Source organism: Pelobates fuscus, chromosome 5, assembly GCF_036172605.1.
Source record: "Pelobates fuscus isolate aPelFus1 chromosome 5, aPelFus1.pri, whole genome shotgun sequence".
NCBI lineage: Eukaryota > Metazoa > Chordata > Amphibia > Anura > Pelobatidae > Pelobates > Pelobates fuscus.
The window spans coordinates 7,270,187-7,296,525 of record NC_086321.1 but is presented as its reverse complement, the minus strand read 5'-3'; the positions used below and the strand labels follow the sequence as shown (position 1 = coordinate 7,296,525).

The 26,339-nt window shown below is 46.3% G+C and overlaps 1 protein-coding gene across 4 annotated transcripts in view; it reads left to right on the top strand.

Moving 5' to 3' along the window:
* The window catches only part of CNTFR (ciliary neurotrophic factor receptor), a 572,999-nt gene that overhangs the window by 357,571 nt on the left and 189,089 nt on the right, over positions 1 to 26,339 (top strand). For all 4 annotated transcript variants that reach the window (XM_063453544.1, XM_063453545.1, XM_063453546.1 and 1 more), the window contains one exon: positions 5,200 to 5,274. In XM_063453544.1, coding sequence (XP_063309614.1) covers positions 5,200 to 5,274 — 75 coding nt within the window. The remainder of the gene's footprint in view (positions 1 to 5,199; positions 5,275 to 26,339) is intronic.

Here is a 26,339-nt window from a genome sequence, read left to right as displayed (position 1 = left end):
TCATTTTATACCTATCTTCCTAAACATATCCCACACACCTACTGTCCATCTCTTACCTACCTGCCTTTACACCTTGCTCATTGCTGCTCTTACCTACCTACATATACACCTTGTTCACCGCTGCTCTTACCTACCCACCTATACACCTTGCTCACCGCTGCTCTTACCTACCTACCTATACACCTTGCTCACCGCTGCTCTTACCTACCTACCTGTACACCTTGCTCACTGCTGCTCTTACCTACCTACCTATACACCTTGTGCTTACCTACCTACCTATACACCTTGCTCACTGCTGCTCTTACCTACCTACCTATACACCTTGCGCTTACCTACCTACCTATACACCTTGCTCACCGCTGCTCTTACCTACCTACCTATACACCTTGCTCACCGCTTCTCTTACCTACCTACCTATACACCTTGCTCACTGCTGCTCTTACCTACCTACCTATACACCTTGCTCACCGCTGCTCTTACCTACCTACCTATACACCTTGCTCACTGCTGCTCTTACCTACCTACCTATACACCTTGCTCACCGCTGCTCTTACCTACCTACCTATACACCTTGCTCACTGCTGCTCTTACCTACCTACCTACACACCTTGCTCACCGCTGCTCTTACCTACCTACCTATACACCTTGCTCACCGCTTCTCTTACCTACCTACCTATACACCTTGCTCACTGCTGCTCTTACCTACCTACCTATACACGTTGCTCACCGCTGCTCTTACCTACCTACCTATACACCTTGCTCACCGCTTCTCTTACCTACCTACCTATACACCTTGCTCACTGCTGCTCTTACCTACCTACCTATACACCTTGTGCTTACCTACCTACCTATACACCTTGCTCACTGCTGCTCTTACCTACCTACCTATACACCTTGCTCACTGCTGCTCTTACCTACCTACCTATACACCTTGCGCTTACCTACCTACCTATACACCTTGCTCACCGCTGTTCTTACCTATCTACCTATACACCTTGCTCACCGCTGCTCTTACCTACCTACCTATACACCTTGCTCACCGCTTCTCTTACCTACCTACCTATACATCTTGCTCACTGCTGCTCTTACCTACCTACCTATACACCTTGCGCTTACCTACCTACCTATACACCTTGCTCACCGCTGCTCTTACCTACCTACCTATACACCTTGCTCACCGCTGCTCTTACCTACCTACCTATATACCTTGCTCACTGCTGCTCTTACCTACCTACCTATACGCCTTGCGCTTACCTACCTACCTATACACCTTGCTCACTGCTGCTCTTACCTACCTGCCTATACACCTTGCGCTTACCTACCTACCTATACACCTTGCTCACCGCTGCTCTTACCTACCTACCTATACACCTTGCTCACCGCTTCTCTTACCTACCTACCTATACACCTTGCTCACTGCTGCTCTTACCTACCTACCTACCTATACACCTTGCGCTTACCTACCTACCTATACACCTTGCTCACCGCTGCTCTTACCTACCTACCTATACACCTTGCTCACCGCTGCTCTTACCTACCTACCTATACACCTTGCTCACCGCTGCTCTTACCTACCTACCTATACACCTTGCTCACTGCTGCTCTTACCTACCTACCTATACACCTTGCTCACTGCTGCTCTTACCTACCTACCTACACACCTTGCTCACCGCTGCTCTTACCTACCTACCTATACACCTTGCTCACCGCTTCTCTTACCTACCTACCTATACACCTTGCTCACCGCTGCTCTTACCTACCTACCTATACACCTTGCTCACTGCTGCTCTTACCTACCTCCCTATACACCTTGCTCACCGATGCTCTTACCTACCTACCTGTACACCTTGCTCAATGCTGCTCTTACCTACCTCCCTATACACCTTGCTCACTGATGCTCTTACCTACCTACCTATACACCTTGCTCACTGCTGCTCTTACCTACCTACCTATACACCTTGCTCACCGCTGCTCTTACCTACCTACCTATACACCTTGCTCACCGCTGTTCTTACCTATCTACCTATACACCTTGCTCACCGCTGCTCTTACCTACCTACCTATACACCTTGCTCACCGCTGCTCTTACCTACCTACCTATACACCTTGCTCACTGCTGCTCTTACCTACCTACCTACACACCTTGCTCACCGCTGCTCTTACCTACCTACCTATACACCTTGCTCACCGCTTCTCTTACCTACCTACCTATACACCTTGCTCACTGCTGCGCTTACCTACCTACCTATACACCTTGCTCACCGCTGCTCTTACCTACCTACCTATACACCTTGCTCACCGCTGCTCTTACCTACCTACCTATATACCTTGCTCACTGCTGCTCTTACCTACCTACCTATACGCCTTGCGCTTACCTACCTACCTATACACCTTGCTCACTGCTGCTCTTACCTACCTACCTATACACCTTGCTCACTGCTGCTCTTACCTACCTACCTATACACCTTGCGCTTACCTACCTACCTATACACCTTGCTCACCGCTGTTCTTACCTATCTACCTATACACCTTGCTCACCGCTGCTCTTACCTACCTACCTATACACCTTGCTCACCGCTTCTCTTACCTACCTACCTATACATCTTGCTCACTGCTGCTCTTACCTACCTACCTATACACCTTGCGCTTACCTACCTACCTATACACCTTGCTCACCGCTGCTCTTACCTACCTACCTATACACCTTGCTCACCGCTGCTCTTACCTACCTACCTATATACCTTGCTCACTGCTGCTCTTACCTACCTACCTATACGCCTTGCGCTTACCTACCTACCTATACACCTTGCTCACTGCTGCTCTTACCTACCTGCCTATACACCTTGCGCTTACCTACCTACCTATACACCTTGCTCACCGCTGCTCTTACCTACCTACCTATACACCTTGCTCACCGCTTCTCTTACCTACCTACCTATACACCTTGCTCACTGCTGCTCTTACCTACCTACCTACCTATACACCTTGCGCTTACCTACCTACCTATACACCTTGCTCACCGCTGCTCTTACCTACCTACCTATACACCTTGCTCACCGCTGCTCTTACCTACCTACCTATACACCTTGCTCACCGCTGCTCTTACCTACCTACCTATACACCTTGCTCACTGCTGCTCTTACCTACCTACCTATACACCTTGCTCACTGCTGCTCTTACCTACCTACCTACACACCTTGCTCACCGCTGCTCTTACCTACCTACCTATACACCTTGCTCACCGCTTCTCTTACCTACCTACCTATACACCTTGCTCACCGCTGCTCTTACCTACCTACCTATACACCTTGCTCACTGCTGCTCTTACCTACCTCCCTATACACCTTGCTCACCGATGCTCTTACCTACCTACCTGTACACCTTGCTCAATGCTGCTCTTACCTACCTCCCTATACACCTTGCTCACTGATGCTCTTACCTACCTACCTATACACCTTGCTCACTGCTGCTCTTACCTACCTACCTATACACCTTGCTCACCGCTGCTCTTACCTACCTACCTATACACCTTGCTCACCGCTGTTCTTACCTATCTACCTATACACCTTGCTCACCGCTGCTCTTACCTACCTACCTATACACCTTGCTCACCGCTTCTCTTACCTACCTACCTATACATCTTGCTCACTGCTGCTCTTACCTACCTACCTATACACCTTGCTCACCGCTGCTCTTACCTACCTACCTATACACCTTGCTCACCGCTGCTCTTACCTACCTACCTATATACCTTGCTCACTGCTGCTCTTACCTACCTACCTATACGCCTTGCGCTTACCTACCTACCTATACACCTTGCTCACTGCTGCTCTTACCTACCTGCCTATACACCTTGCGCTTACCTACCTACCTATACACCTTGCTCACCGCTTCTCTTACCTACCTACCTATACACCTTGCTCACTGCTGCTCTTACCTACCTACCTACCTATACACCTTGCGCTTACCTACCTACCTATACACCTTGCTCACCGCTGCTCTTACCTACCTACCTATACACCTTGCTCACCGCTGCTCTTACCTACCTACCTATACACCTTGCTCACCGCTGCTCTTACCTACCTACCTATACACCTTGCTCACTGCTGCTCTTACCTACCTACCTATACACCTTGCTCACTGCTGCTCTTACCTACCTACCTACACACCTTGCTCACCGCTGCTCTTACCTACCTACCTATACACCTTGCTCACCGCTTCTCTTACCTACCTACCTATACACCTTGCTCACCGCTGCTCTTACCTACCTACCTATACACCTTGCTCACTGCTGCTCTTACCTACCTCCCTATACACCTTGCTCACCGATGCTCTTACCTACCTACCTGTACACCTTGCTCAATGCTGCTCTTACCTACCTCCCTATACACCTTGCTCACTGATGCTCTTACCTACCTACCTATACACCTTGCTCACTGCTGCTCTTACCTACCTACCTATACACCTTGCTCACTGCTGCTCTTACCTACCTACCTATACACCTTGCTCACCGCTGCTCTTACCTACCTACCTATACACCTTGCTCACCGCTGCTCTTACCTACCTACCTATACACCTTGCTCACCGCTGCTCTTACCTACCTACCTATACACCTTGCTCACCGCTTCTCTTACCTACCTACCTATACACCTTGCTCACCGATGCTCTTACCTACCTACCTTTACACCTTGCTCACCGCTGCTCTTACCTACCAACCTATACACCTTGTTAACCGTTGCTCTTACCTACCTATCTATACACCTTGCTCACCGCTGCTCTTACCTACCTACCTATACACCTTGCTCTTACCTACCTACCTTTACACCTTGCTCACCGCTGCTCTTACCTACCTACCTATACACCTTGCTCACCGCTGCTCTTACCCCCATTTAGGACAATGGGCGCCGTGTATTTTATATAAGGGAGTTATGTGTTATGAAAGGGTTAAGGGACTTTTTGCATTAAATATATGTATATCTTTCACATTAACAAATACATTGATTTACACGTTCGTCCAGTCGTTAATGAGTGAATTTATTGCTCCCGAGTTTGAATTCCAGGAAGCAATCCTTGCAGAATACATTTCATTTCCATGTTAATTGCATTAAAACCTTTTTAATTCTGTGATTTCTCCAAAATATTGGCTGAGTAAAGGAAACCCAACTCTCCTTTTAATTTATGATTTTTTTTTCCTCACAGAATTGAAGCCGAAATCTCACTCCACCATCTCTGAATTCACACAGCCACAGAGAGCAGGACGCAGTCCACAGAGAGGTACGTCTGCACAAGCGACAAGTGTCCTGATTTAATAAAGACAGTCCTGCGATGGACTGCGATTTAATGTAATACATAGATATTATGTCTGGGCTCTCCTGCGTGTGTGATTGTGAGTGCAGTCAATACAATGCAAACATGCAGAATCTATAAATTAAACATGGAATACGTTTATTTAATGTTTTTGGTTAGGATGCGCTGACTGGGAAGCTCCACTTTAAACCGTTTTTAAAGTATAAATGTTTACATGATACCATATTTATACGAATATGTTCTACATTACAAAATGCCTACCGAGCTCTAAATGTATGGCACCATCTGGAAAATACATGATGTCCATCGGAATATAGGGCCAAGTCCCCAGATTTTATACCAGCTATCAAAGTGTTTATTCTCTATACTAAACACTCGGTTTAACACCTTTGCCAAATTCAGTCTGAAATTACCTAACCGCTGCTATGGCGAATTTTTTTTACAAATGGACAGTTTTGGGCTAAACTTTGTAGTTTGGTTTGTAGTTCACAGAAATTCTGTGTTTAATCAACCCCAACGGTTTAGTGTTGGCTGCGCTTTTAGAGAGCGTGCACTGGCCTGTCCAATCTGAGTGCGCATGTATGTAATAAACTCTGCCGTGTCTTTTCATTTATTATTTTTGGAATAATACAATAGAGGGATTTAAATATACCGTGATACATTTAATGTGAGCGCTGCAAGTTACACGAATGGCATTTTCCAGAGGATGAGAATACGTACATTGTGCATGTTGTTCGTTCGTTATATAACAGATATATATGAAGGTTTGCGAATTCCTTACAGTCACTCCTTGGGTCACTGTCTGCGTTATTGTAGATCAATGTCAGTGTTCATTGTCTTCGCCCCTTTTCCTTTCCCATATTTGGATAGAATGGGCTGACTTTTTCTATGTTTGCAAATTGTTTAAAAAATCCTCAGGTTCTGTAATATCAGAATTCAGCCTGTAGGCTGCCTGCCACGTGACATGTATACCTTTTGCTTTTTTTAATACTTTTTTTTTTTTTTTTTATCTATGATAATGTCCGCAGTGAACTGAAAGCATCCACTCCAGGGCTATTCTTGTTCCTTGCTTGTTTTTTTTTTCAACGTTCTTCCATTGGCATCCTGTGCAAGAGAGAACCGACCAATCTTGCATTGTTTGGTTGGGGGGGGGTGAGGGGGCTGCTTGCAGGCGCAGTTAATTTGCGTTGCTGTTGTTGTTTTTTTTTTTTTTTTAATAATTTTCCTCAGAAAGGATTCTGTAAGATAAATAACTGTCAGCTGTACCTGTGTGAAAAGCCGTTCGGATTCAGTTATGCCATTTACGTTAACCCCATAACAGATACAATAGTGCAATTTCTGTAACGTGCAAGTCAGATCCATCGATGTCATTTCCTTGAAGTTTAAGCAACATTTCTAGTTTGTGTAAACCCCAGTTGAGATCCAGTGATCCCCTCCGTGTAAAGCATGACAGTGAACACGCGAGGTCATTTCGGTAATACTCTTTTGCGCCTTTTAGACGCCCAATGGGTTTCACAACCACAAGACGACAACTGTATGGGTGAAAGAGTTAGACTGCGCTACTACTATAGGATCCAATGGGCCTCAGCTTAACTATACGAAAGGGTAAACTGAATGTGTATTTTTGCAGAAAAAGCCAGCTGGTTACTGCGACTCACAAGATCCCGTGAATTTGCCAGTAACTGCTGCACAGTTCTAGGAAAATATTTGAGAAAACATATTAATGCACCACGCAGGATTTCGCCAAATTAATTGCAGACCTGATAGAAATTAATCTGTTTTTAGGTCCCTACTGTGCTTGTGTTGTTGACTTTCCCTGAATATTGACTTGGCCCTGCAGGTGGGTTTTGTGACCACCCCACGACTGGGTGTTCCCCATTTATGCATTATCTAAGGATTTAGACACACGAGCTCAGAGACTACATGTGGATGATCTTAAAGCACATTAGGATAATGTGGCCTCGCCGGTCATATAGCCGTAGAGCTAACCCTTAGCGATCCAGTGAATTCTAAATATTCCTCCAGTTTCTCTTTAGCTGTTTACTGGGGACGTGGAAGGAAATGGACAGAAAGAAAACAAGAAAAAAATTGAATAAAATCTTCTAATTTGGATAAGAGGGAGTCATGCATTATTATGATGATGACTTTTTCTATGTTTGCAAATTGTTTAAACAATCCTCAGGTTCTGTAATATCAGAATTCAGCCTATAGGCTGTCCATAAATCATGCCGTGTCGCTTGTAACACACAGCATAAAATAGATTGGCAATCAGATGATCCTGAATTATCCTCGTAAACGCATTCTTACCAACGAATCCATAATGATAGATCTACGGGGGACTAAACATCTGCAAAAAGACATCCCTGCCTCCTAGTAACAGACACAAGTTCCATCTCCCACGTGTCACTTTATTTTATGCAGCGATTGCATTACAATATGTGGAATCGGTTAACCAGAAAGGGGACATTTAATCTTTTAGTGGTTTTCAATTTTGTCCTGGAGTATCGAAGCTATAATTTCCCACCTTTATGATACACATTTTATCAACCTTGAAAAAAGGAGGGATGTCACCAGTGGGATTGCAGACTGCAAGTTAAACAGAAACACTGGAACACTATCCACTGCGCCATCTCACCACCAAGGAAGTCATTAGCTCTAATTATTTCTATAAACATGTGATTCACTTCCAGTGTAAATACAAAATATGGAAATGCTCTTCCGAGCGCTATAGACTAGACATCTCATCATGTAAAAACATTAATACAAGGAATGTACCAGTTTAAACAAGTGATTGATTTCAGAATTATATAAAGCAAGTTCTCGAGAATGGTAAACTGACCAACAACATACACTGTAAAACCAGCGAGCGTCAACTAACTGTATCGCACTGTATCACCGCACTCTTCTATAAAGTAGGCCATCTATGTGTCGTGTTATCTTGTCTTCTGTCTACGGTCTCTCAGACAAATCATTCAGTGATATGTTCACCTTATGTGTGCTCAGACAGTAGTGGTGTCAGTAGCGTTTGTTCAGAGTCTGTGAGATTATATCGCAATTGGCTTACTAGATAGGAAAACCCAGAAGTCCCGGAACGAGCAACGTGCTCCAAGTGTTTGTTGATAGATAGCGCTCAGAAGGTGGGTCTGTAATCCAAGCTGAGTCTTGAGAAATGTCCTGAGACAATGGCACAAATGCATAAGGGTTTTGTTTAACAGCAACTTAAACTAGGGATAGACTGATTATTAGTTTATTGCCGATTATTAGTGGCGTCATTCATCCTTTTTCCAATATTCGGTATTGGCCTTGTAATTTACTGATATCACAGATAATTTACTCCCCTCTTCCAGTCTCCTGCATTGAGAAACTCCAGCCACCAGCCAATGAGGTGCCACGTTGTGACCTCAACACTCTCTGTGAGTTCTCTCGCATGTGGCTGAATGCAGGTCGGAGAGACAGGAATTAATCTACTGTAATGCACTGGGCTCATTGCATGTTTAGCAAATACCAGATTTGTGTAGAAATTGTACTAATTTTTCAGAACTTTAAATATGCAGAATATCGGCACTGGGTTATCGGGAATCGGCCCGAATCTGTATCAGCATCGGCTCTGGAAAAGTGATATGGGACGATCAATAATTTAAAATGATTTTTTTACTATTTAAAAAGTGTATAATACAAATTAACCAGAATGACATCACTCCACCCAAAATGACCACTTCCTGATACCCATAATGCCACATAATTCCATGATTCACACAGCATGTATTTATTACACTCTCTTGTTAACCATATCTCTGCCAGCTGGAATGGTAAGAGACCAACAGTCCTGTTATGTTACGGTGTTTGTGTTGGCACGAGTCTCCAGGCTGCTGGGAAGATCTTGCCAAATCCATTAAAGTGAGCCAAAGCTAACACAGTTCATCAGCTCGCTAATCCATAAACCAAGTGTTAGCCCACTCGCTCATCTGAGAGAAACTACCTCTACAGAATCGCACCACAACATAGAGAACGAGGACTTGACACTGAATCGATACACTGTACTATGAGATGTATCGATTAACTGTATGTCAAGTGGATACAAAATATACCTCAATATATATTATATACACACATACCTTAACATGTATAGGTACACTGTTTGCGGTATATATGAATGCTACTTACTGTGTGTGAAGAAAACGACATACTTTAATTTGCAAGCGTTATTTTTTGGTTCGGTAGATAAATCTACCGAACACCAACCACCCCCTGGCTCATTAAGTTCAAAGAAAACCGCAAAAATTAGTGCTCTAATCTTGCCGCACGAAAAGAGGCCGCAGGACTTGGTCGTCAAGTGTCTGGAACTCCAAGTCGGACACTCGACTCTGCGAACACCAGTCAACTTTGCGAGCGCCTGCTTCTTTTCACAGGCAAGCCAGGAGAGCGCTGTTCGGTAGGTTTGTTCGCACATACTCGCTGAACAAACGCTACCTATGAGCCAAGGGAACCTTTTGTGAGTTTGTTCGGTTTGGGACTCCCGAAATTGACGACCGCTACCCAGGAAACTATGGAACTGTTTTGGGCAAACATCCCATGAGTGGTTGGTCAAAGCTTTACCCCAGTATTGATTCGGCTTTGTTTGTGGGATCTGAGCGCTATTTGGACAACTTGGGTGCTCAGATCCAGGCTATCTGGGGATATGACATTTATGGGGGTCCCTATAAGATGTATGTGTATTATTATGGACCTTTCATATTTTATGTAGAGTCATTGTGACTCAGTAATTTAGTGGGCGGGTTTGGGAGTTTCTGTGGGTGTGTATACTGTGCCCAGGTCTTTTGGCCTGAATAAACATTCCCGTTTTCCCTTCTATCTAGTCTAGTAACCCTTTAATCAAAGGTGATACGCCAGCGGTGTCTGAGTTGCCAGCGGTGTCTGATTCCCCAGTGATGTCTTATTTGCCCGCGTTGTCTGATTTGCCCGTGTTGTCGAATTTGCCTGCGGTGTCTGATTTGCCTGCGGGATTTGCCCGCGGTGTCTGATTTGCCCGCAGTGTCTTATTTGCCCGCGGTTTCTGATTTGCCCGCAGTGTCTTATTTGCCCGCGGTGTCTGAGTTTGCCCACGGTGTCTGAGTTTGCCCACGGTGTCTGAGTTTGCCCACGGTGTCTGAGTTTGCCCACGGTGTCTGATTTGCCCGCGGTGTCTGATTTGCCCGCGGTGTCTGATTTGCCCACGGTGTCTGATTTGCCCGCGGTGTCTGATTTGCCCGCGGTTTCTGATTTGCCCGCGGTTTCTGATTTGCCCACGGTGTCTGATTTGCCCACAGTGTCTGATTTGCCCACGGTGTCGGATTTGCCCGCGGTGTCTGATTTGCCTGCGGTGTCGGATTTGCCTGCGGTGTCTGATTTGCCTGCGGTGTCTGATTTGCCTGCGGTGTCTGATTTGCCTGTGGTGTTTGATTTGCCTGCGGTGTCTGATTTACCAGCGTTGTCTGATTTGCCCGCGGGATTTGCCCGCGGTGTCTGATTTGCCCGCAGTGTCTTATTTGCCCGCGGTTTCTGATTTGCCCGCGGTTTCTGATTTGCCCACGGTGTCTGATTTGCCCACAGTGTCGGATTTGCCCGCGGTGTCTGATTTGCCTGCGGTGTCGGATTTGCCTGCGGTGTCTGATTTGCCTGCGGTGTCTGATTTACCAGCGTTGTCTGATTTGCCCGCGGGATTTGCCCGCGGTGTCTGATTTGCCCGCAGTGTCTTATTTGCCCGCGGTTTCTGATTTGCCCACGGTGTCTGATTTGCCCACAGTGTCTGATTTGCCCACGGTGTCTGATTTGCCCGCGGTGTCTGATTTGCCCGCGGTTTCTGATTTGCCCGCGGTTTCTGATTTGCCCACGGTGTCTGATTTGCCCACAGTGTCTGATTTGCCCACGGTGTCGGATTTGCCCGCGGTGTCTGATTTGCCTGCGGTGTCGGATTTGCCTGCGGTGTCGAATTTGCCTGCGGTGTCTGATTTGCCTGCGGTGTCTGATTTGCCTGTGGTGTTTGATTTGCCTGCGGTGTCTGATTTACCAGCGTTGTCTGATTTGCCCGCGGGATTTGCCCGCGGTGTCTGATTTGCCCGCAGTGTCTTATTTGCCCGCGGTTTCTGATTTGCCCGCGGTTTCTGATTTGCCCACGGTGTCTGATTTGCCCACGGTGTCTGATTTGCCCACGGTGTCGGATTTGCCCGCGGTGTCTGATTTGCCCGCGGTGTCTGATTTGCCCGCGGTGTCTGATTTGCCCGCGGTGTCTGATTTGCCCACGGTGTCTGAGTTTGCCCACGGTGTCTGATTTGCCCACGGTGTCTGATTTGCCCACGGTGTCTGATTTGCCCACGGTGTCTGATTTGCCCACGGTGTCTGATTTGCCCACGGTGTCTGAGTTTGCCCACGGTGTCTGAGTTTGCCCACGGTGTCTGATTTGCCCGCGGTGTCTGATTTGCCCGCGGTGTCTGATTTGCCCACGGTGTCTGATTTGCCCGCGGTGTCTGATTTGCCCGCGGTTTCTGATTTGCCCGCGGTTTCTGATTTGCCCACGGTGTCTGATTTGCCCACAGTGTCTGATTTGCCCACGGTGTCGGATTTGCCCGCGGTGTCTGATTTGCCTGCGGTGTCGGATTTGCCTGCGGTGTCTGATTTGCCTGCGGTGTCTGATTTGCCTGCGGTGTCTGATTTGCCTGCGGTGTCTGATTTGCCTGTGGTGTTTGATTTGCCTGCGGTGTCTGATTTACCAGCGTTGTCTGATTTGCCCGCGGGATTTGCCCGCGGTGTCTGATTTGCCCGCAGTGTCTTATTTGCCCGCGGTTTCTGATTTGCCCGCGGTTTCTGATTTGCCCACGGTGTCTGATTTGCCCACAGTGTCGGATTTGCCCGCGGTGTCTGATTTGCCTGCGGTGTCGGATTTGCCTGCGGTGTCGAATTTGCCTGCGGTGTCTGATTTGCCTGCGGTGTCTGATTTGCCTGCGGTGTCTGATTTACCAGCGTTGTCTGATTTGCCCGCGGGATTTGCCCGCGGTGTCTGATTTGCCCGCAGTGTCTTATTTGCCCGCGGTTTCTGATTTGCCCACGGTGTCTGATTTGCCCACAGTGTCTGATTTGCCCACGGTGTCTGATTTGCCCGCGGTGTCTGATTTGCCCGCGGTTTCTGATTTGCCCGCGGTTTCTGATTTGCCCACGGTGTCTGATTTGCCCACAGTGTCTGATTTGCCCACGGTGTCGGATTTGCCCGCGGTGTCTGATTTGCCTGCGGTGTCGGATTTGCCTGCGGTGTCGAATTTGCCTGCGGTGTCTGATTTGCCTGCGGTGTCTGATTTGCCTGTGGTGTTTGATTTGCCTGCGGTGTCTGATTTACCAGCGTTGTCTGATTTGCCCGCGGGATTTGCCCGCGGTGTCTGATTTGCCCGCAGTGTCTTATTTGCCCGCGGTTTCTGATTTGCCCGCGGTTTCTGATTTGCCCACGGTGTCTGATTTGCCCACGGTGTCTGATTTGCCCACGGTGTCGGATTTGCCCGCGGTGTCTGATTTGCCCGCGGTGTCTGATTTGCCCGCGGTGTCTGATTTGCCCGCGGTGTCTGATTTGCCCACGGTGTCTGAGTTTGCCCACGGTGTCTGATTTGCCCACGGTGTCTGATTTGCCCACGGTGTCTGATTTGCCCACGGTGTCTGATTTGCCCACGGTGTCTGATTTGCCCGCGGTTTCTGATTTGCCCACGGTGTCTGATTTGCCCACGGTGTCTGATTTGCCCACGGTGTCTGATTTGCCCGCGGTTTCTGATTTGCCCACGGTGTCTGATTTGCCCACAGTGTCTGATTTGCCCGCGGTGTCTGATTTGCCCGCGGTGTCTGATTTGCCCGCGGTGTCTGATTTGCCCGCGGTGTCTGATTTGCTACCATTGTGTTATGTTACCATTTATTGGTGTTTACAATTTACTAGTGTTTATATCCTGTCTTCTTTATAACATTCTCACATCTCACCCCAATGTGATCACATTCCACAATCAAAAGTAAGAAAAAAAATAACAAGCTGACTATTAAAACCCTCTGTAGCTGTCGTCATCGTGACGCTTTGGACATTCAAGGGATGAGCATTTTGTAATAAAACCCAGACTAATGGAGAGACTGAATGGACCAGGGCATCGTATCTGCCGTCAGAGACTATGTTTCAGATCTTTAAACCTTAACTCCCTATACATTTATCCCCTGAATAATTCATCATATTCCACCGTGTCCGTGCACTTTGCATTTATAATGTCATGACTGCAAGAACTGCAAAAAATCAATCCCATTAAAGCCTATTATCTGAACCTGTAGCCGGTGCACTGCTGCGCAAGGGGCGGTGTTTAAGAAGTGCTTTTCCAAGGCCTGAAACTGATACTATTGGAGTTTCCATATAATGGAGGGTTTTGTAAACCGAGCCTGACAGCCAGACTGCTAGACAAGTTATGTTCACAAAATAATTCTCAATGTGGTCCCTGAATCTGACAGGAGCCCTTGTTCCAGCTGTGAATATAAAGCTACCATTGAGGGCCCGTTTCTTCAAGTAAATCATTCATTTATGAACGAGAAGCTGGGCGAGCAGATTGCTAAAACGGCTTAGAGAGAAACTGAAAGGGCTGTTTTTCAAAAAGCAATATTTGTCTGCAAAACTCTCAGGAGGGTATTGAACGCTAGATTGGAAGCTCTGCAGGTTAGCATCAGGTACAACGTCCCATTAGTCTTTCCAGGCAGGAGAAGGAAATATGTGCGTAAAACACAGTTGCTGGATTGTTATAATATTTCCTCATTTAGGTAAAATCACTAAATTAATATCAATACATGAGATGCATCAGTCATACACGATATTTACATTTTCACACATTATTAGTTATAAGTTTATTTACTTGAATCAGATTTTTTTTTTATTATTATTTGTACTCCATAATTTCTATAGAAATGAACATACAGATCCTTGCCTTTTAGATTGTGTGCTCTTGTGTCATTAAAGCGTCACTGCCTCACCCTGATAAAGTTAGAATGTTTCTGAAACACTCGTTGTGACTCTGTTGGAAATCCACTGGAATTCCGACCCAGTCCAAAGATATACTAAGACAAAGTATGGACTCCTCCACCTCATACAGTCTGATCGAGGGTGATATCACCGGATATGGTCTCTGGAGGCCGTATGACAGAGTCATTTACTAGTATTGGAAAGTCAACAGAAAATTAAAATTTAAGGCCAGCGACCGTTACACTCACTTCCATTTTGGTATCTTTGGCCTTGAATTAGAAATATAGGGTACTTTGAATTCCTGACAATTATCACTTAAATGTTCACGAAAATAACCATGTGAATGTGGAATCCAGTGCGTGTGTGTGAATGCATGACTGTATGTGTTTAAAGTATGTGCGTGTGTAGGTGTAGTATTTAAATAATCAACATATTGTATGTGCCCAACCTACTGTGTTTTTTATATATATATATATATATATGTATATATATATATATATATATATATATATATATATATATATATATATATATATATAATAAAAACACAAACATTGAAGATATATATTTACATTTCTTATTCCCCTTTGCAATTCTGTGTGTTCGGCCAATGTAATAAAATAATAAAATATCATGCTAGGATTATGCTTTTATTAATTTATTGAATTCAGGTCTAGCTGACTGCCTCAATGAATATTTTTGTTCGGTATTTACAGCTGAAAATGAAGGAAAGGGACCTCTGTTAAAAAAAAGGATAAATGAGTCATTTATTACATGTGAGTTTACAGAGGAAGAGGTTCTATTTCAACTGTCAAAAGTAAAGACAAATAAGTCAATGGGACCTGATGGAATACACCCAAAGCTATTAAAAGAGCTTAGTGGTGTACTAGCAAAACCATTAACAGATTTATTTAACCAATCATTGTTAACAGGAGTAGTCCCAGAAGATTGGAAGTTAGCGAATGTTGTGCCCATTCACAAGAAAGGTAATAAGGAGGAGTCGGGCAACTATAGGCCAGTAAGCCTTACTTCAGTAGTGGGGAAAGTGATGGAAACCATGTTAAAGGATAGGATTGTTGAACATCTAAAAACACATGGATTTCAAGATCAGAGACAACATGGGTTTACTTCAGGGAGATCATGCCAAACTAATCTTATTGATTTTTTTGATTGGGTAACTAAAATTATAGATCAGGGTGGTGCAGTAGACATTGCTTACCTAGATTTCAGCAAGGCTTTTGACACTGTTGCACATAGAAGGCTTATCAATAAACTGCAATCTTTGAGTTTGGATTCCAATATTGTTGAATGGGTAAGGCAGTGGCTGAGTGACAGGCAACAGAGGGTTGTAGTCAATGGAGTATATTCGAAGCTTGGGCTTGTCACCAGTGGGGTACCTCAGGGATCTGTACTTGGACCCATTCTCTTTAATATTTTTATTAGTGATATTGCAGAAGGTCTTGATGGTAAGGTGTGTCTTTTTGCGGATGATACTAAGATATGTAACAGGGATGATGTTCCAGGAGGGATAAGCCAAATGGCAAATGATTTAGGTAAACTAGAAAAATGGTCAGAGTTGTGGCAACTGACATTTAATGTGGATAAGTGCAAGATAATGCATCTTGGACGTTAAAACCCAAGGGCAGAGTACAGAATATTTGATAGAGTCCTAACCTCAACATCTGAGGAAAGGGGTGATTAAGGGATTTAGGGGTGATTATTTCTGAGGACTTAAAGGTAGGCAGACAATGTAATAGAGCAGCAGGAAATGCTAGCAGAATGCTTGGTTGTATAGGGAGAGGTATTAGCAGTAGAAAGAGGGAAGTGCTCATGCCATTGTACAGAACACTGGTGAGACCTCACTTGGAGTACTGTACACAGTACTGGAGACCATATCTTCAGAAGGATATTGATACCTTAGAGAGAGTTCAAAGAAGGGCTACTAAACTGGTTCATGGATTGCAGGATAAAACTTACCAGGAAAGGTTAAAGGATATTAACATGTATAGCTTGGAGGAAAGACGAGACAGGGGGGATATGATAGAAACATTTAAATACATAAAGGGAATCAACACAGTAAAGGAGGAAACTATATTTAAAAGAAGAAAAACTACCACAACCAGAGGACATAGTCTTAAATTAGAGGGACAAAGGTTTAAAAATAATATCAGGAAGTATTACTTTACTGAGAGGGTAGTGGATGCATGGAATAGCCTTCCAGCTGAAGTGGTAGAGGTTAACACAGTAAAGGAGTTTAAGCATGCGTGGGATAGGCATAAGGCAATCCTAACTATAAGATAATGCCAGGGACTAATGAAAGTATTTAGAAAACTGGGCAGACTAGATGGGCCGAATGGTTCTTATCTGCCGTCACATTCTATGTTTCATTTCCCTTTGGTGATGTACTATTTACCTTCATAGCATCTCTTCATGCATGACAGTTCTGTTTTATTTACGATCTGTTAATCATTTTCTGAGTATTATTTAAGCCACCTAGTGTTAAATCTCCCGATGTACTAAAGGAACGTTGCGCAGTCAGAACGACTTCATGAGTTAAAGGATAACTGTTTTCACGGCGTGCCCATTCTCTCAGTAATTGGTGTTTTTGCTAATTTGAAACAGTCACCATGTAAGAAGTTAAACACCCTGTAATCTCTCCTCGGCCGTGGCGTCCTGCCTTACATCTCCCATCCTGACATGTTTACACTTCAGTCTATACTGGACTACTGCCTTACACAGGCAGTGACATCACTAGTCGTGGCGGTCACGGGACGTGGAATCTGTTATAATATAGATTGGATGGATAGCTTGAGACAGAACAAATACAGATATTATTTCAGTTATTTAGTCCTATTTTAAAATCTATGAGAGTCTCCCCATGATAGAGGTAGTGTTATGGTTATAATAATGTTGTATTCCTGTGTTAGGTCGCATTTATTATCACATTAATTATGTTAAAAAAAAAAACCAAAAACTTTTGTAGACACTAATTATCTGTAACACAACCTAAATGCCAATGAAGGTTTTACGCATTCTGTTTATATCCGTTGAAAGATACAGTGACTCTGACATTGAGCTGACGTTGGCTTTAGATTGGTGCTTTTTTATTTATTTTTTATAGCTTTTTTTGTTACAATTCACATGACTGTGATATACTAACCATTTATGTAGCTCATTATATTGTTTCTTTTAATTCAAACTCATTTCTAAACATATTTACTATAGCTTTTATTGCAACATATATACAAGTTCAGGGCTACTAGTAAATAAGAGCACTGGGGTGTAAACAGTGGACTCTGAGACTTGGGTTATACAGATTGACTGTCTCCAGGACCCTTTGAGGCAGGCTTGTACACGAAACTGTGATGGAGCCTGTAGATGTATCCTAGTGTAACCAGTAATGATTGAGGGAAAGTCTTCCAGTGTTGCTTCACTGGCACTCTGTTGACTCTCGCAATTGAGACCTTGGGCATGCGTGTCATATGATGCAAACAACCAAGGAAGGGCAGAATGTGAATTTCCTGGCGATGCCATCTTAGGAACATACAGTTTATTGGATTAAAGTATCTCAGGGTTCAGTGGTTAGTCCTATAAAGGTTATTGTGTGAAGGTGGCTCAGGGTGCAGTGGTTGATCCTATTAAGGTTATTCGGTGAAGGTGGCTCAGGGTGCAGTGGGTGGTCCTACAAAGGTTATTCCATGAAGGTCACTCAGGGTGCAGTGGTTGATCCTATAATGGTTATTAGGTGAAGGGGTCTCAGGGTTCAGTGGTTAGTCCTACAAAGGTTATTGCGTGAAGGTGGCTCAGGGTGCTGTGGTTGGTCCTACAAAGGTTATTGTATGAAGGTCGCTCAGGGTACAGTGGTTGATCCTATAAAGGTTATTGGGTGAAGGTGGCTCAGGGTGCAGTGGTTGATCCTATAAAGGTTATTGCATGAAGGTGGCTCAGGGTGCAGTGGTTGGTCCTATAAAGGTTATTGCGTGAAGGTGGCTCAGGGTGCAGTGGTTGGTCCTATAAAGGTTATTGCATGAAGGTGGCTCAGGGTGCAGTGGTTGGTCCTATAAAGGTTATTGCGTGAAGGTGGCTCAGGGTGCAGTGGTTGGTCCTATAAAGGTTATTGCATGAAGGTGGCTCAGGGTGCAGTGGTTGGTCCTATAAAGGTTATTGCGTGAAGGTGGCTCAGGGTGCAGTGGTTGATCCTATAATGGTTATTGCGTGAAGGTGGCTCAGGGTGCAGTGGTTGATCCTATAATGGTTATTGCGTGAAGGTGGCTCAGGGTGCAGTGGTTGATCCTATAAAGGTTATTGCGTGAAGGTGGCTCAGGGTGCAGTGGTTGATCCTATAAAGGTTATTGCGTGAAGGTGGCTCAGGGTGCAGTGGTTGGTCCTATAAAGGTTATTGGGTGAAGGTGGCTCAGGGTGCAGTGGGTGGTCCTATAAAGGTTATTGCGTGAAGGTGGCTCAGGGTGCAGTGGTTGGTCCTATAAAGGTTATTGGGTGAAGGTGGCTCAGGGTGCAGTGGTTGGTCCTATAAAGGTTATTGCGTGAAGGTGGCTCAGGGTGCAGTGGTTGGTCCTATAAAGGTTATTGCATGAAGGTGGCTCAGGGTGCAGTGGTTGGTCCTATAAAGGTTATTGGGTGAAGGTGGCTCAGGGTGCAGTGGGTGGTCCTATAAAGGTTATTGCGTGAAGGTGGCTTAGCATATTTGATGTAGTATAGGATAGTTTGGAGAACTTCCCAGAGGCTGGGTGCATTATAAATTTTCTATAAGACATAAAGTAAAGTTATAGAACACAATCAATATCAAATTCTCCTAAAAATAAACCAAGACACAAACTCCATTAATTCACTGTTTACATATTGTTTGACTTGTTTAATTAGCACGATTCGGCTCAGAGAATCAAAGCCTGTGAAACCATATGTGTCAGGCGCTCTGCAGACTGGTTGCTTTTAGCTGGGAAGAGTAAATGAGGATAAAACCAACTTTTATCACAGCCCAATGTTTCAGATTTATATAAAGACAAGTAAAATAAATAAATAGCGGCTGCAGACAAAGCAGACAGGGAAGGCGCTCCGAGAACAGATGCTGTGAAGTTAAAAGAACATGCATACCGGGACGGAAGAGCCATCACTAAACTAGGAATTCACATCAGAAACATCCCTGACAGAACCTGGCATAGGCTCCGCCAGCGGGTTCTAAAATACTCTGCGACTTCAAAGTCCGGATGTTCCAGGAATCAGGAGTAACAATAACCAGCAGGAGAGTTACTGCATTTAAAGTATAGACCCTATTTAAACAGCATCATAGGGAAACGGAGGTTAAAAAAAATCTAATTCATGCCGAGGAAGCCAAACCCGCATTCACCAAGGAACATTAATGTACCCGAAGTAACAGGTTCAATACCACAAGGTACGTCGAGGGCATTCTCTCTCAGAATATCTGCTCTGGGTTTAGGGTTTGAATGACCTCTATCTATTGCTCTATCTATTTATCTATCTGTCTATCTATCTATATCTATATATATATCTGTCTATCTATCTACTATCTATCTATCTGTCTATCTATCTATCTATCCATCTATATGTCCATCTATCTATCTATCTGTCTGTCTGTCTATCCATCTATCTATCTATATGTCCATCTATCTATCTATCTATCTGTCTGTCTATCCATCTATCTATCCATCTATATGTCCATCTGTAACGGAGCTCCGTGTACCCCGACCGAGTACCCTCCGTTGATGGATGCTCCTAGCGCTCTCAGAGGACTCCAAGCACTGCAGACGACACCACAACCACCGCAGACTCCACAACCGCCGTAGCTTAACTGGAGCCGCGCCGTCTTCCTTCCACCCTGGATCGGCTTCTGTCCTCCAGGACCGTGTGGGGAAGACCTCTCCTCCAGGAGAGCGTATCTGGAACAAGCTCTTAAAAGAGCTAAGTGATTAAGAGCTCAGGGGAATATGCATCGCATAGCAATCCCCAGTGTGATATAGCAGTTCCCTCCAATAACGAGACACGGCTACGTATTGAGGGTCAGAAGAGGTCTGAGGACTGGAACACCCAGCCTGCTTTTTATTAGGATAAGGTACACACAGGACACTCCCAGGGGGAGGATGAAATTAACCAATAACAGCATAGTACAGCCCACAGGTTCCCTCCCCTCAGATAAACAGTTAAACCAATTATTACATACAATAAAAATACAGTTTTTACACACACACTGTAACTTTAAAACCATACATCCAATTTCAATAAAAGTTGCATATTCAGACTCGGCATACATCAAACATAAACCCTTCCAAAAATCAGCCAAATCCCTCCAGTGGATCAAAAGTTAGCTGGAAGTCCTTTATGACCGACCGCAAGCACAATTTCCTGCCCAAAACAGTTCCATAGATTTGGGCTGTGCGGCCGGTCAATTTCATGCCGAAAAACGACTAAGTCCCATTTCGAACGGGACTTAGTCTCTGGAGCTGCAAGTTCCGTATGGGAGAAGGTAAGGGTCAGCGGTGTTCGGCAGAATGTGTAGCCGATTTTGGTTCCACAGAATCTTTAGCATACACCGCTGACCGCATTCGAGGAAACCAAGATGGCCGCCGCCACGTGCAATTAACCGGCAGTAACCTCACAGCCTGGGAGGTAAATTGCCTGCACACTTTAGCTTCTGGGTGGTCCGCCTGTGTGGTACTTGGTTCAGTAAGCCCTATTTACTGAACCAAGTGGGGGAAAGCCAGGAACAAGTTATTTTACCGGTCTGGGGACATAGTCTTAAAGGGGCATTGTTCAGCAAAGTCACAATATGTCCCCAGACGGTTCTTAAAGGGCCATACACACCCAATAAATGTTAATAAGTTTTCAGGGGCACAATCTTCCAGGGGCCATAGTCATGAGGCAGGAGGCTGGCAAACATGCTTCTCCACAATCCAGGGAAGCAGGGCAATTTCTCATTTAAAGGGCCAGTTACAAATAGCGATTTGTAACACATCTCCCCTTTGGGGGGAAGACTAACCAGGCACCTGACCTTCTGTCGGTCAGTGCCTCCGTTAGTCGATCCACCAACCCACAATAAACAGATGTCCGAGTAGCCCCCCCACAACATCAAAGTACAGGAACAGCCCCCCCACAACACACAGTCACTGCACCTGGGTATTTGGCTGTGGTAATGAGGCCACATGCCGAGGGTACTTGAAGGGCAGAGGCCAACTGCACTCTGCCCAGATGCCAGCTCTTCTGCTGGGGTAGCCTGCAGGACATCAGGCTCTGGACCAGGGACAAAGGTAGGGCAGAGGCCGACTGCACTCTGCCCAGCTGCCAGCTCTTCTGCTGGGGTAGCCTGCAGGACATCAGGCTCTGGACCAGAGAAAAAGGTAGGGCAGAGGCCGACTGCACTCTGCCCAGCTGCCAGCTCTTCTGCTGGGGTAGCCTGCAGGACATCAGGCTCTGGACCAGGGACAAAGGTAGGGCAGAGGCCGACTGCACTCTGCCCAGCTGCCAGCTCTTCGGCTGGGGTAGCCTGCGGGACATCCGGCTCTGGACCAGGGACAAAGGTAGGGCAGAGGCCGACTGCACTCTGCCCAGCTGCCAGCTCGTCTGCTGGGATGCTTGGGACATAGTCCGGCTCAGTAGCCAAGGGAACATGGACGTCAGTAGGGGTTAACATTGCCTCTGTTAACTCTGGTGCCACGCTAGGAGTTACCTGGGGAGGGGAATTTGTACTTACCCCCTCCTCTGGGTGTCCCGGTGAGGGTAGTTGGGGATCTGGAAAGGCTGTCCAGCATCCCTGTAGGTCAGGCACAGAGACCACGGTCCCATCTGCGCCGTCTGGGGGATTGGTGTCTCCCCTTGTTAGGGTAAGCTGCCGCTGGGGAGAGGGGGTGCTGTGCTCCTTTCCCGGAAACACAGGCTGCCGCTGGAGAGGGAGACCGCCTGTCTCCACTCCCGTAACATTGTCCTGTTGCTGTAGAGAGGGACCAACTGTCTCTGCTCTCTGTAGGACACACTGCTGCTGGGGGGGAAGGTCGGCACCTTCGGCCCCCTGGGGTACACACTGCCGCTGGAGAGGGAGACCGCCTGTCTCCACTCCCTTACCATTGTCCTGTTGCTGTAGAGAGGGACCAACTGTCTCTGCTCTCTGTAGGACACACTGCTGCTGGGGGGAAAGGACGGCACCTTCGGCCCCCTGGGGTACACACTGCCGCTGGAGAGGGAGACCGCCTGTCTCCACTCCCTTACCATTGTCCTGTTGCTGTAGAGAGGGACCAACTGTCTCTGCTCTCTGTAGGACACACTGCTGCTGGGGGGGAAGGACGGCACCCTCGGCTCCCTGACACTCACTCTGGGGTTGGCGATCTTCCCAGTAAACCTCTACTATATCCTTCCAGCTGAAGGGTTCTAGACCTGGTTCTGCTTGTCGGGTAGGTTGGGGCTGCACGGAGCTGAGCAGGTGTAGGTAGTCTTGCTCCAGCTCCCACTCCCTTGTTACCAGGTGGGTCATGTCTTCTCTCACCTCGCGTTCGTCAGCCCAGACATACATGCCCATCCGGTAATCGTAGATGTCCCAAAACCTAAACTCCTCTGTGCTGCCGAAATCAAGTTCCTCCGCCATGGCATCCTGAAGTAGGCCAGGACCATCGTAATCATCCCCCTCCGGTAAGTCGTGCTCGGCTGTCCAGGGGGTAAGTCGGATGGTATACCACCAGAGGGCCTGGTATGCGTTGGCTAGCCCGATCTCTCGCCATACCAGGGTCTCCAGTCTTGCCACCCACTCATCTAGGGGTTGCTCTCCCAATAGATGCATTCGCATTGCCACACGCTTCTGTAGCCGCTGCTCATCACTGGGGAGACTCTCACCTCGCCGCCACTGGGCATCTTCCAGGGCATCATACCAGAGTTCCCTTCTGGCTGCATCCCTGTAATCTGCGGCCTCCTTCTCCTCCTCATCATGGAACGCTGTCCGCAAACCAGCTGATTCCATCCTGTTGTAGCCAGGGGCGCTGCCCAATGGCTAGCGTTGCCCTCAATTTGTAACTCCAAACGTTACCAGTGTCTCTGAGCTGCTTCTCCTCGCACTAGGACGCCATCCCACCGCTGCCACCAATGTAACGGAGCTCCGTGTACCCCGACCGAGTACCCTCCGTTGATGGATGCTCCTAGCGCTCTCAGAGGACTCCAAGCACTGCAGACGACACCACAACCACCGCAGACTCCACAACCGCCGTAGCTTAACTGGAGCCGCGCCGTCTTCCTTCCACCCTGGATCGGCTTCTGTCCTCCAGGACCGTGTGGGGAAGACCTCTCCTCCAGGAGAGCGTATCTGGAACAAGCTCTTAAAAGAGCTAAGTGATTAAGAGCTCAGGGGAATATGCATCGCATAGCAATCCCCAGTGTGATATAGCAGTTCCCTCCAATAACGAGACACGGCTACGTATTGAGGGTCAGAAGAGGTCTGAGGACTGGAACACCCAGCCTGCTTTTTATTAGGATAAGGTACACACAGGACACTCCCAGGGGGAGGATGAAATTAACTTTAAAACCATACATCCAATTTCAATAAAAGTTGCATATTCAGACTCAGCATACATCAAACATAAACCCTTCCAAAAATCAGCCAAATCCCTCCAGTGGATCAAAAGTTAGCTGGAAGTCCTTTATGACCGACCGCAAGCACAATTTCCTGCCCAAAACAGTTCCATAGATTTGGGCTGTGCGGCCGGTCAATTTCATGCCGAAAAACGACTAAGTCCCATTTCGAACGGGACTTAGTCTCTGGAGCTGCAAGTTCCGTATGGGAGAAGGTAAGGGTCAGCGGTGTTCGGCAGAATGTGTAGCCGATTTTGGTTCCACAGAATCTTTAGCATACACCGCTGACCGCATTCGAGGAAACCAAGATGGCCGCCGCCACGTGCAATTGACCGGCAGTAACCTCACAGCCTGGGAGGTAAATTGCCTGCACACTTTAGCTTCTGGGTGGTCCGCCTGTGTGGTACTTGGTTCAGTAAGCCCTATTTACTGAACCAAGTGGGGGAAAGCCAGGAACAAGTTATTTTACCGGTCTGGGGACATAGTCTTAAAGGGGCATTGTTCAGCAAAGTCACAATATGTCCCCAGACGGTTCTTAAAGGGCCATACACACCCAATAAATGTTAATAAGTTTTCAGGGGCACAATCTTCCAGGGGCCATAGTCATGAGGCAGGAGGCTGGCAAACATGCTTCTCCACAATCCAGGGAAGCAGGGCAATTTCTCATTTAAAGGGCCAGTTACAAATAGCGATTTGTAACACCATCTATCTATCTGTCTGTCTGTCTGTCTATCCATCTATCTATCTATATGTCCATCTATCTATCTATCTATCTGTCTGTCTATCCATCTATCTATCCATCTATATGTCCATCTATCTATCTATCTGTCTGTCTGTCTATCCATCTATCTGTCTATATGTCTATCTATCTATCTATCTATCTATCTGTCTGTCTATCTATCTATCTATCCATCTATATGTCCATCTATCTATCTATCTGTCTGTCTGTCTATCCATCTATCTGTCTATATGTCTATATGTCTATCTATCTATCTGTCTGTCTGTCTATCTATATATATATATATATAAATCTATCTGTCTATCTATCTATCTATCTATCTATCTACTATCTATCTATCTATCTATCTATATGTCCATCTATCTATCTATATGTCTATCTATCTATCTATCTATATCTATCTATCTATTAACTATCTCTATCTATAAATCTATCTGTCTATCTATCTATTATATATATATATATATATATATATATATATATATATATATATATATATATTATCTATCTATCTCTATCTATCTGTTATAACATACAATTATATATAGAAAGATGGCTTTCGCAGTGCATATGGTAACAGTGCATAGGGTAACAAACACACGTGTTACTTGACTGCTGTCTAGATGACTGTACCACCCACCCGGTGCCCCCCTTTCCCAATGACACACAGAGACCGTATAAAGTTGGGTAAGGGCATCGGCCACAGCTTTATTAATTTTCCATGCCAGCAACATAAATACTGTCAGCTGTTGGGGTGATTGCCCAACAGACAGGTCTATCCCCACAAACCATGAGTCCATGAGCAGCCTGCCTCCGCCATCAGCTCCCAACAGGCTGCGACTCCCCAAGCCTCCTCGGCAACTCCATCACTTCTGCCTGCGCTGGCCAGGACTCCCGCATGCTGTGACAAAACAAGAAAAGACAACCAACAACAAGCACCAGAAACAAAACCCACATTCCTTCAATAACCAAATGTCCTAAGGGCGGGAGGGCGGGAAAGTCAGGATCCCTGCACTTCCAAGAGCTGACTGGTAAGTCCCCTCCCCTCACTGTCCTTATAACTGTCTTCCATCTTAGCAACTATGTATCCATATATCCCCCTCCCATCTGCTCTTCCTTTAAGACTCCTTATCCTAGCCGCAGTCATGTCCCCCCTTCCTTGTCAGTCCAGGGAGGTGTCTTGACTGCTGTCTAGATGACTGTACCACCCACCCGGTGCCCCCCTTTCCCAATGACACACAGAGACCGTATAAAGTTGGGTAAGGGCATCGGCCACAGCTTTATTAATTTTCCATGCCAGCAACATAAATACTGTCAGCTGTTGGGGTGATTGCCCAACAGACAGGTCTATCCCCACAAACCATGAGTCCATGAGCAGCCTGCCTCCGCCATCAGCTCCCAACAGGCTGCGACTCCCCAAGCCTCCTCGGCAACTCCATCACTTCTGCCTGCGCTGGCCAGGACTCCCGCCACCGCGATGACGACTTCCCCTCACGCCTCCTGCCGTCATCGCGCCCCCCGCCGACAGCGCAGCCTCAATCCCACTCTGCAAACCCGTGTTCAGGATGTCCAAACCTATCTCGTTTAAGTGGACCCCATCCCTCCTCATTAAGTTCTGGTTCTCCCCTTCCAGCTCCACGTGTCGAACGACCACCCCACCTAGCCGCCGGACAAATTTCCCCACTGCAATGTTCAGCTTGCGCCGGCTCT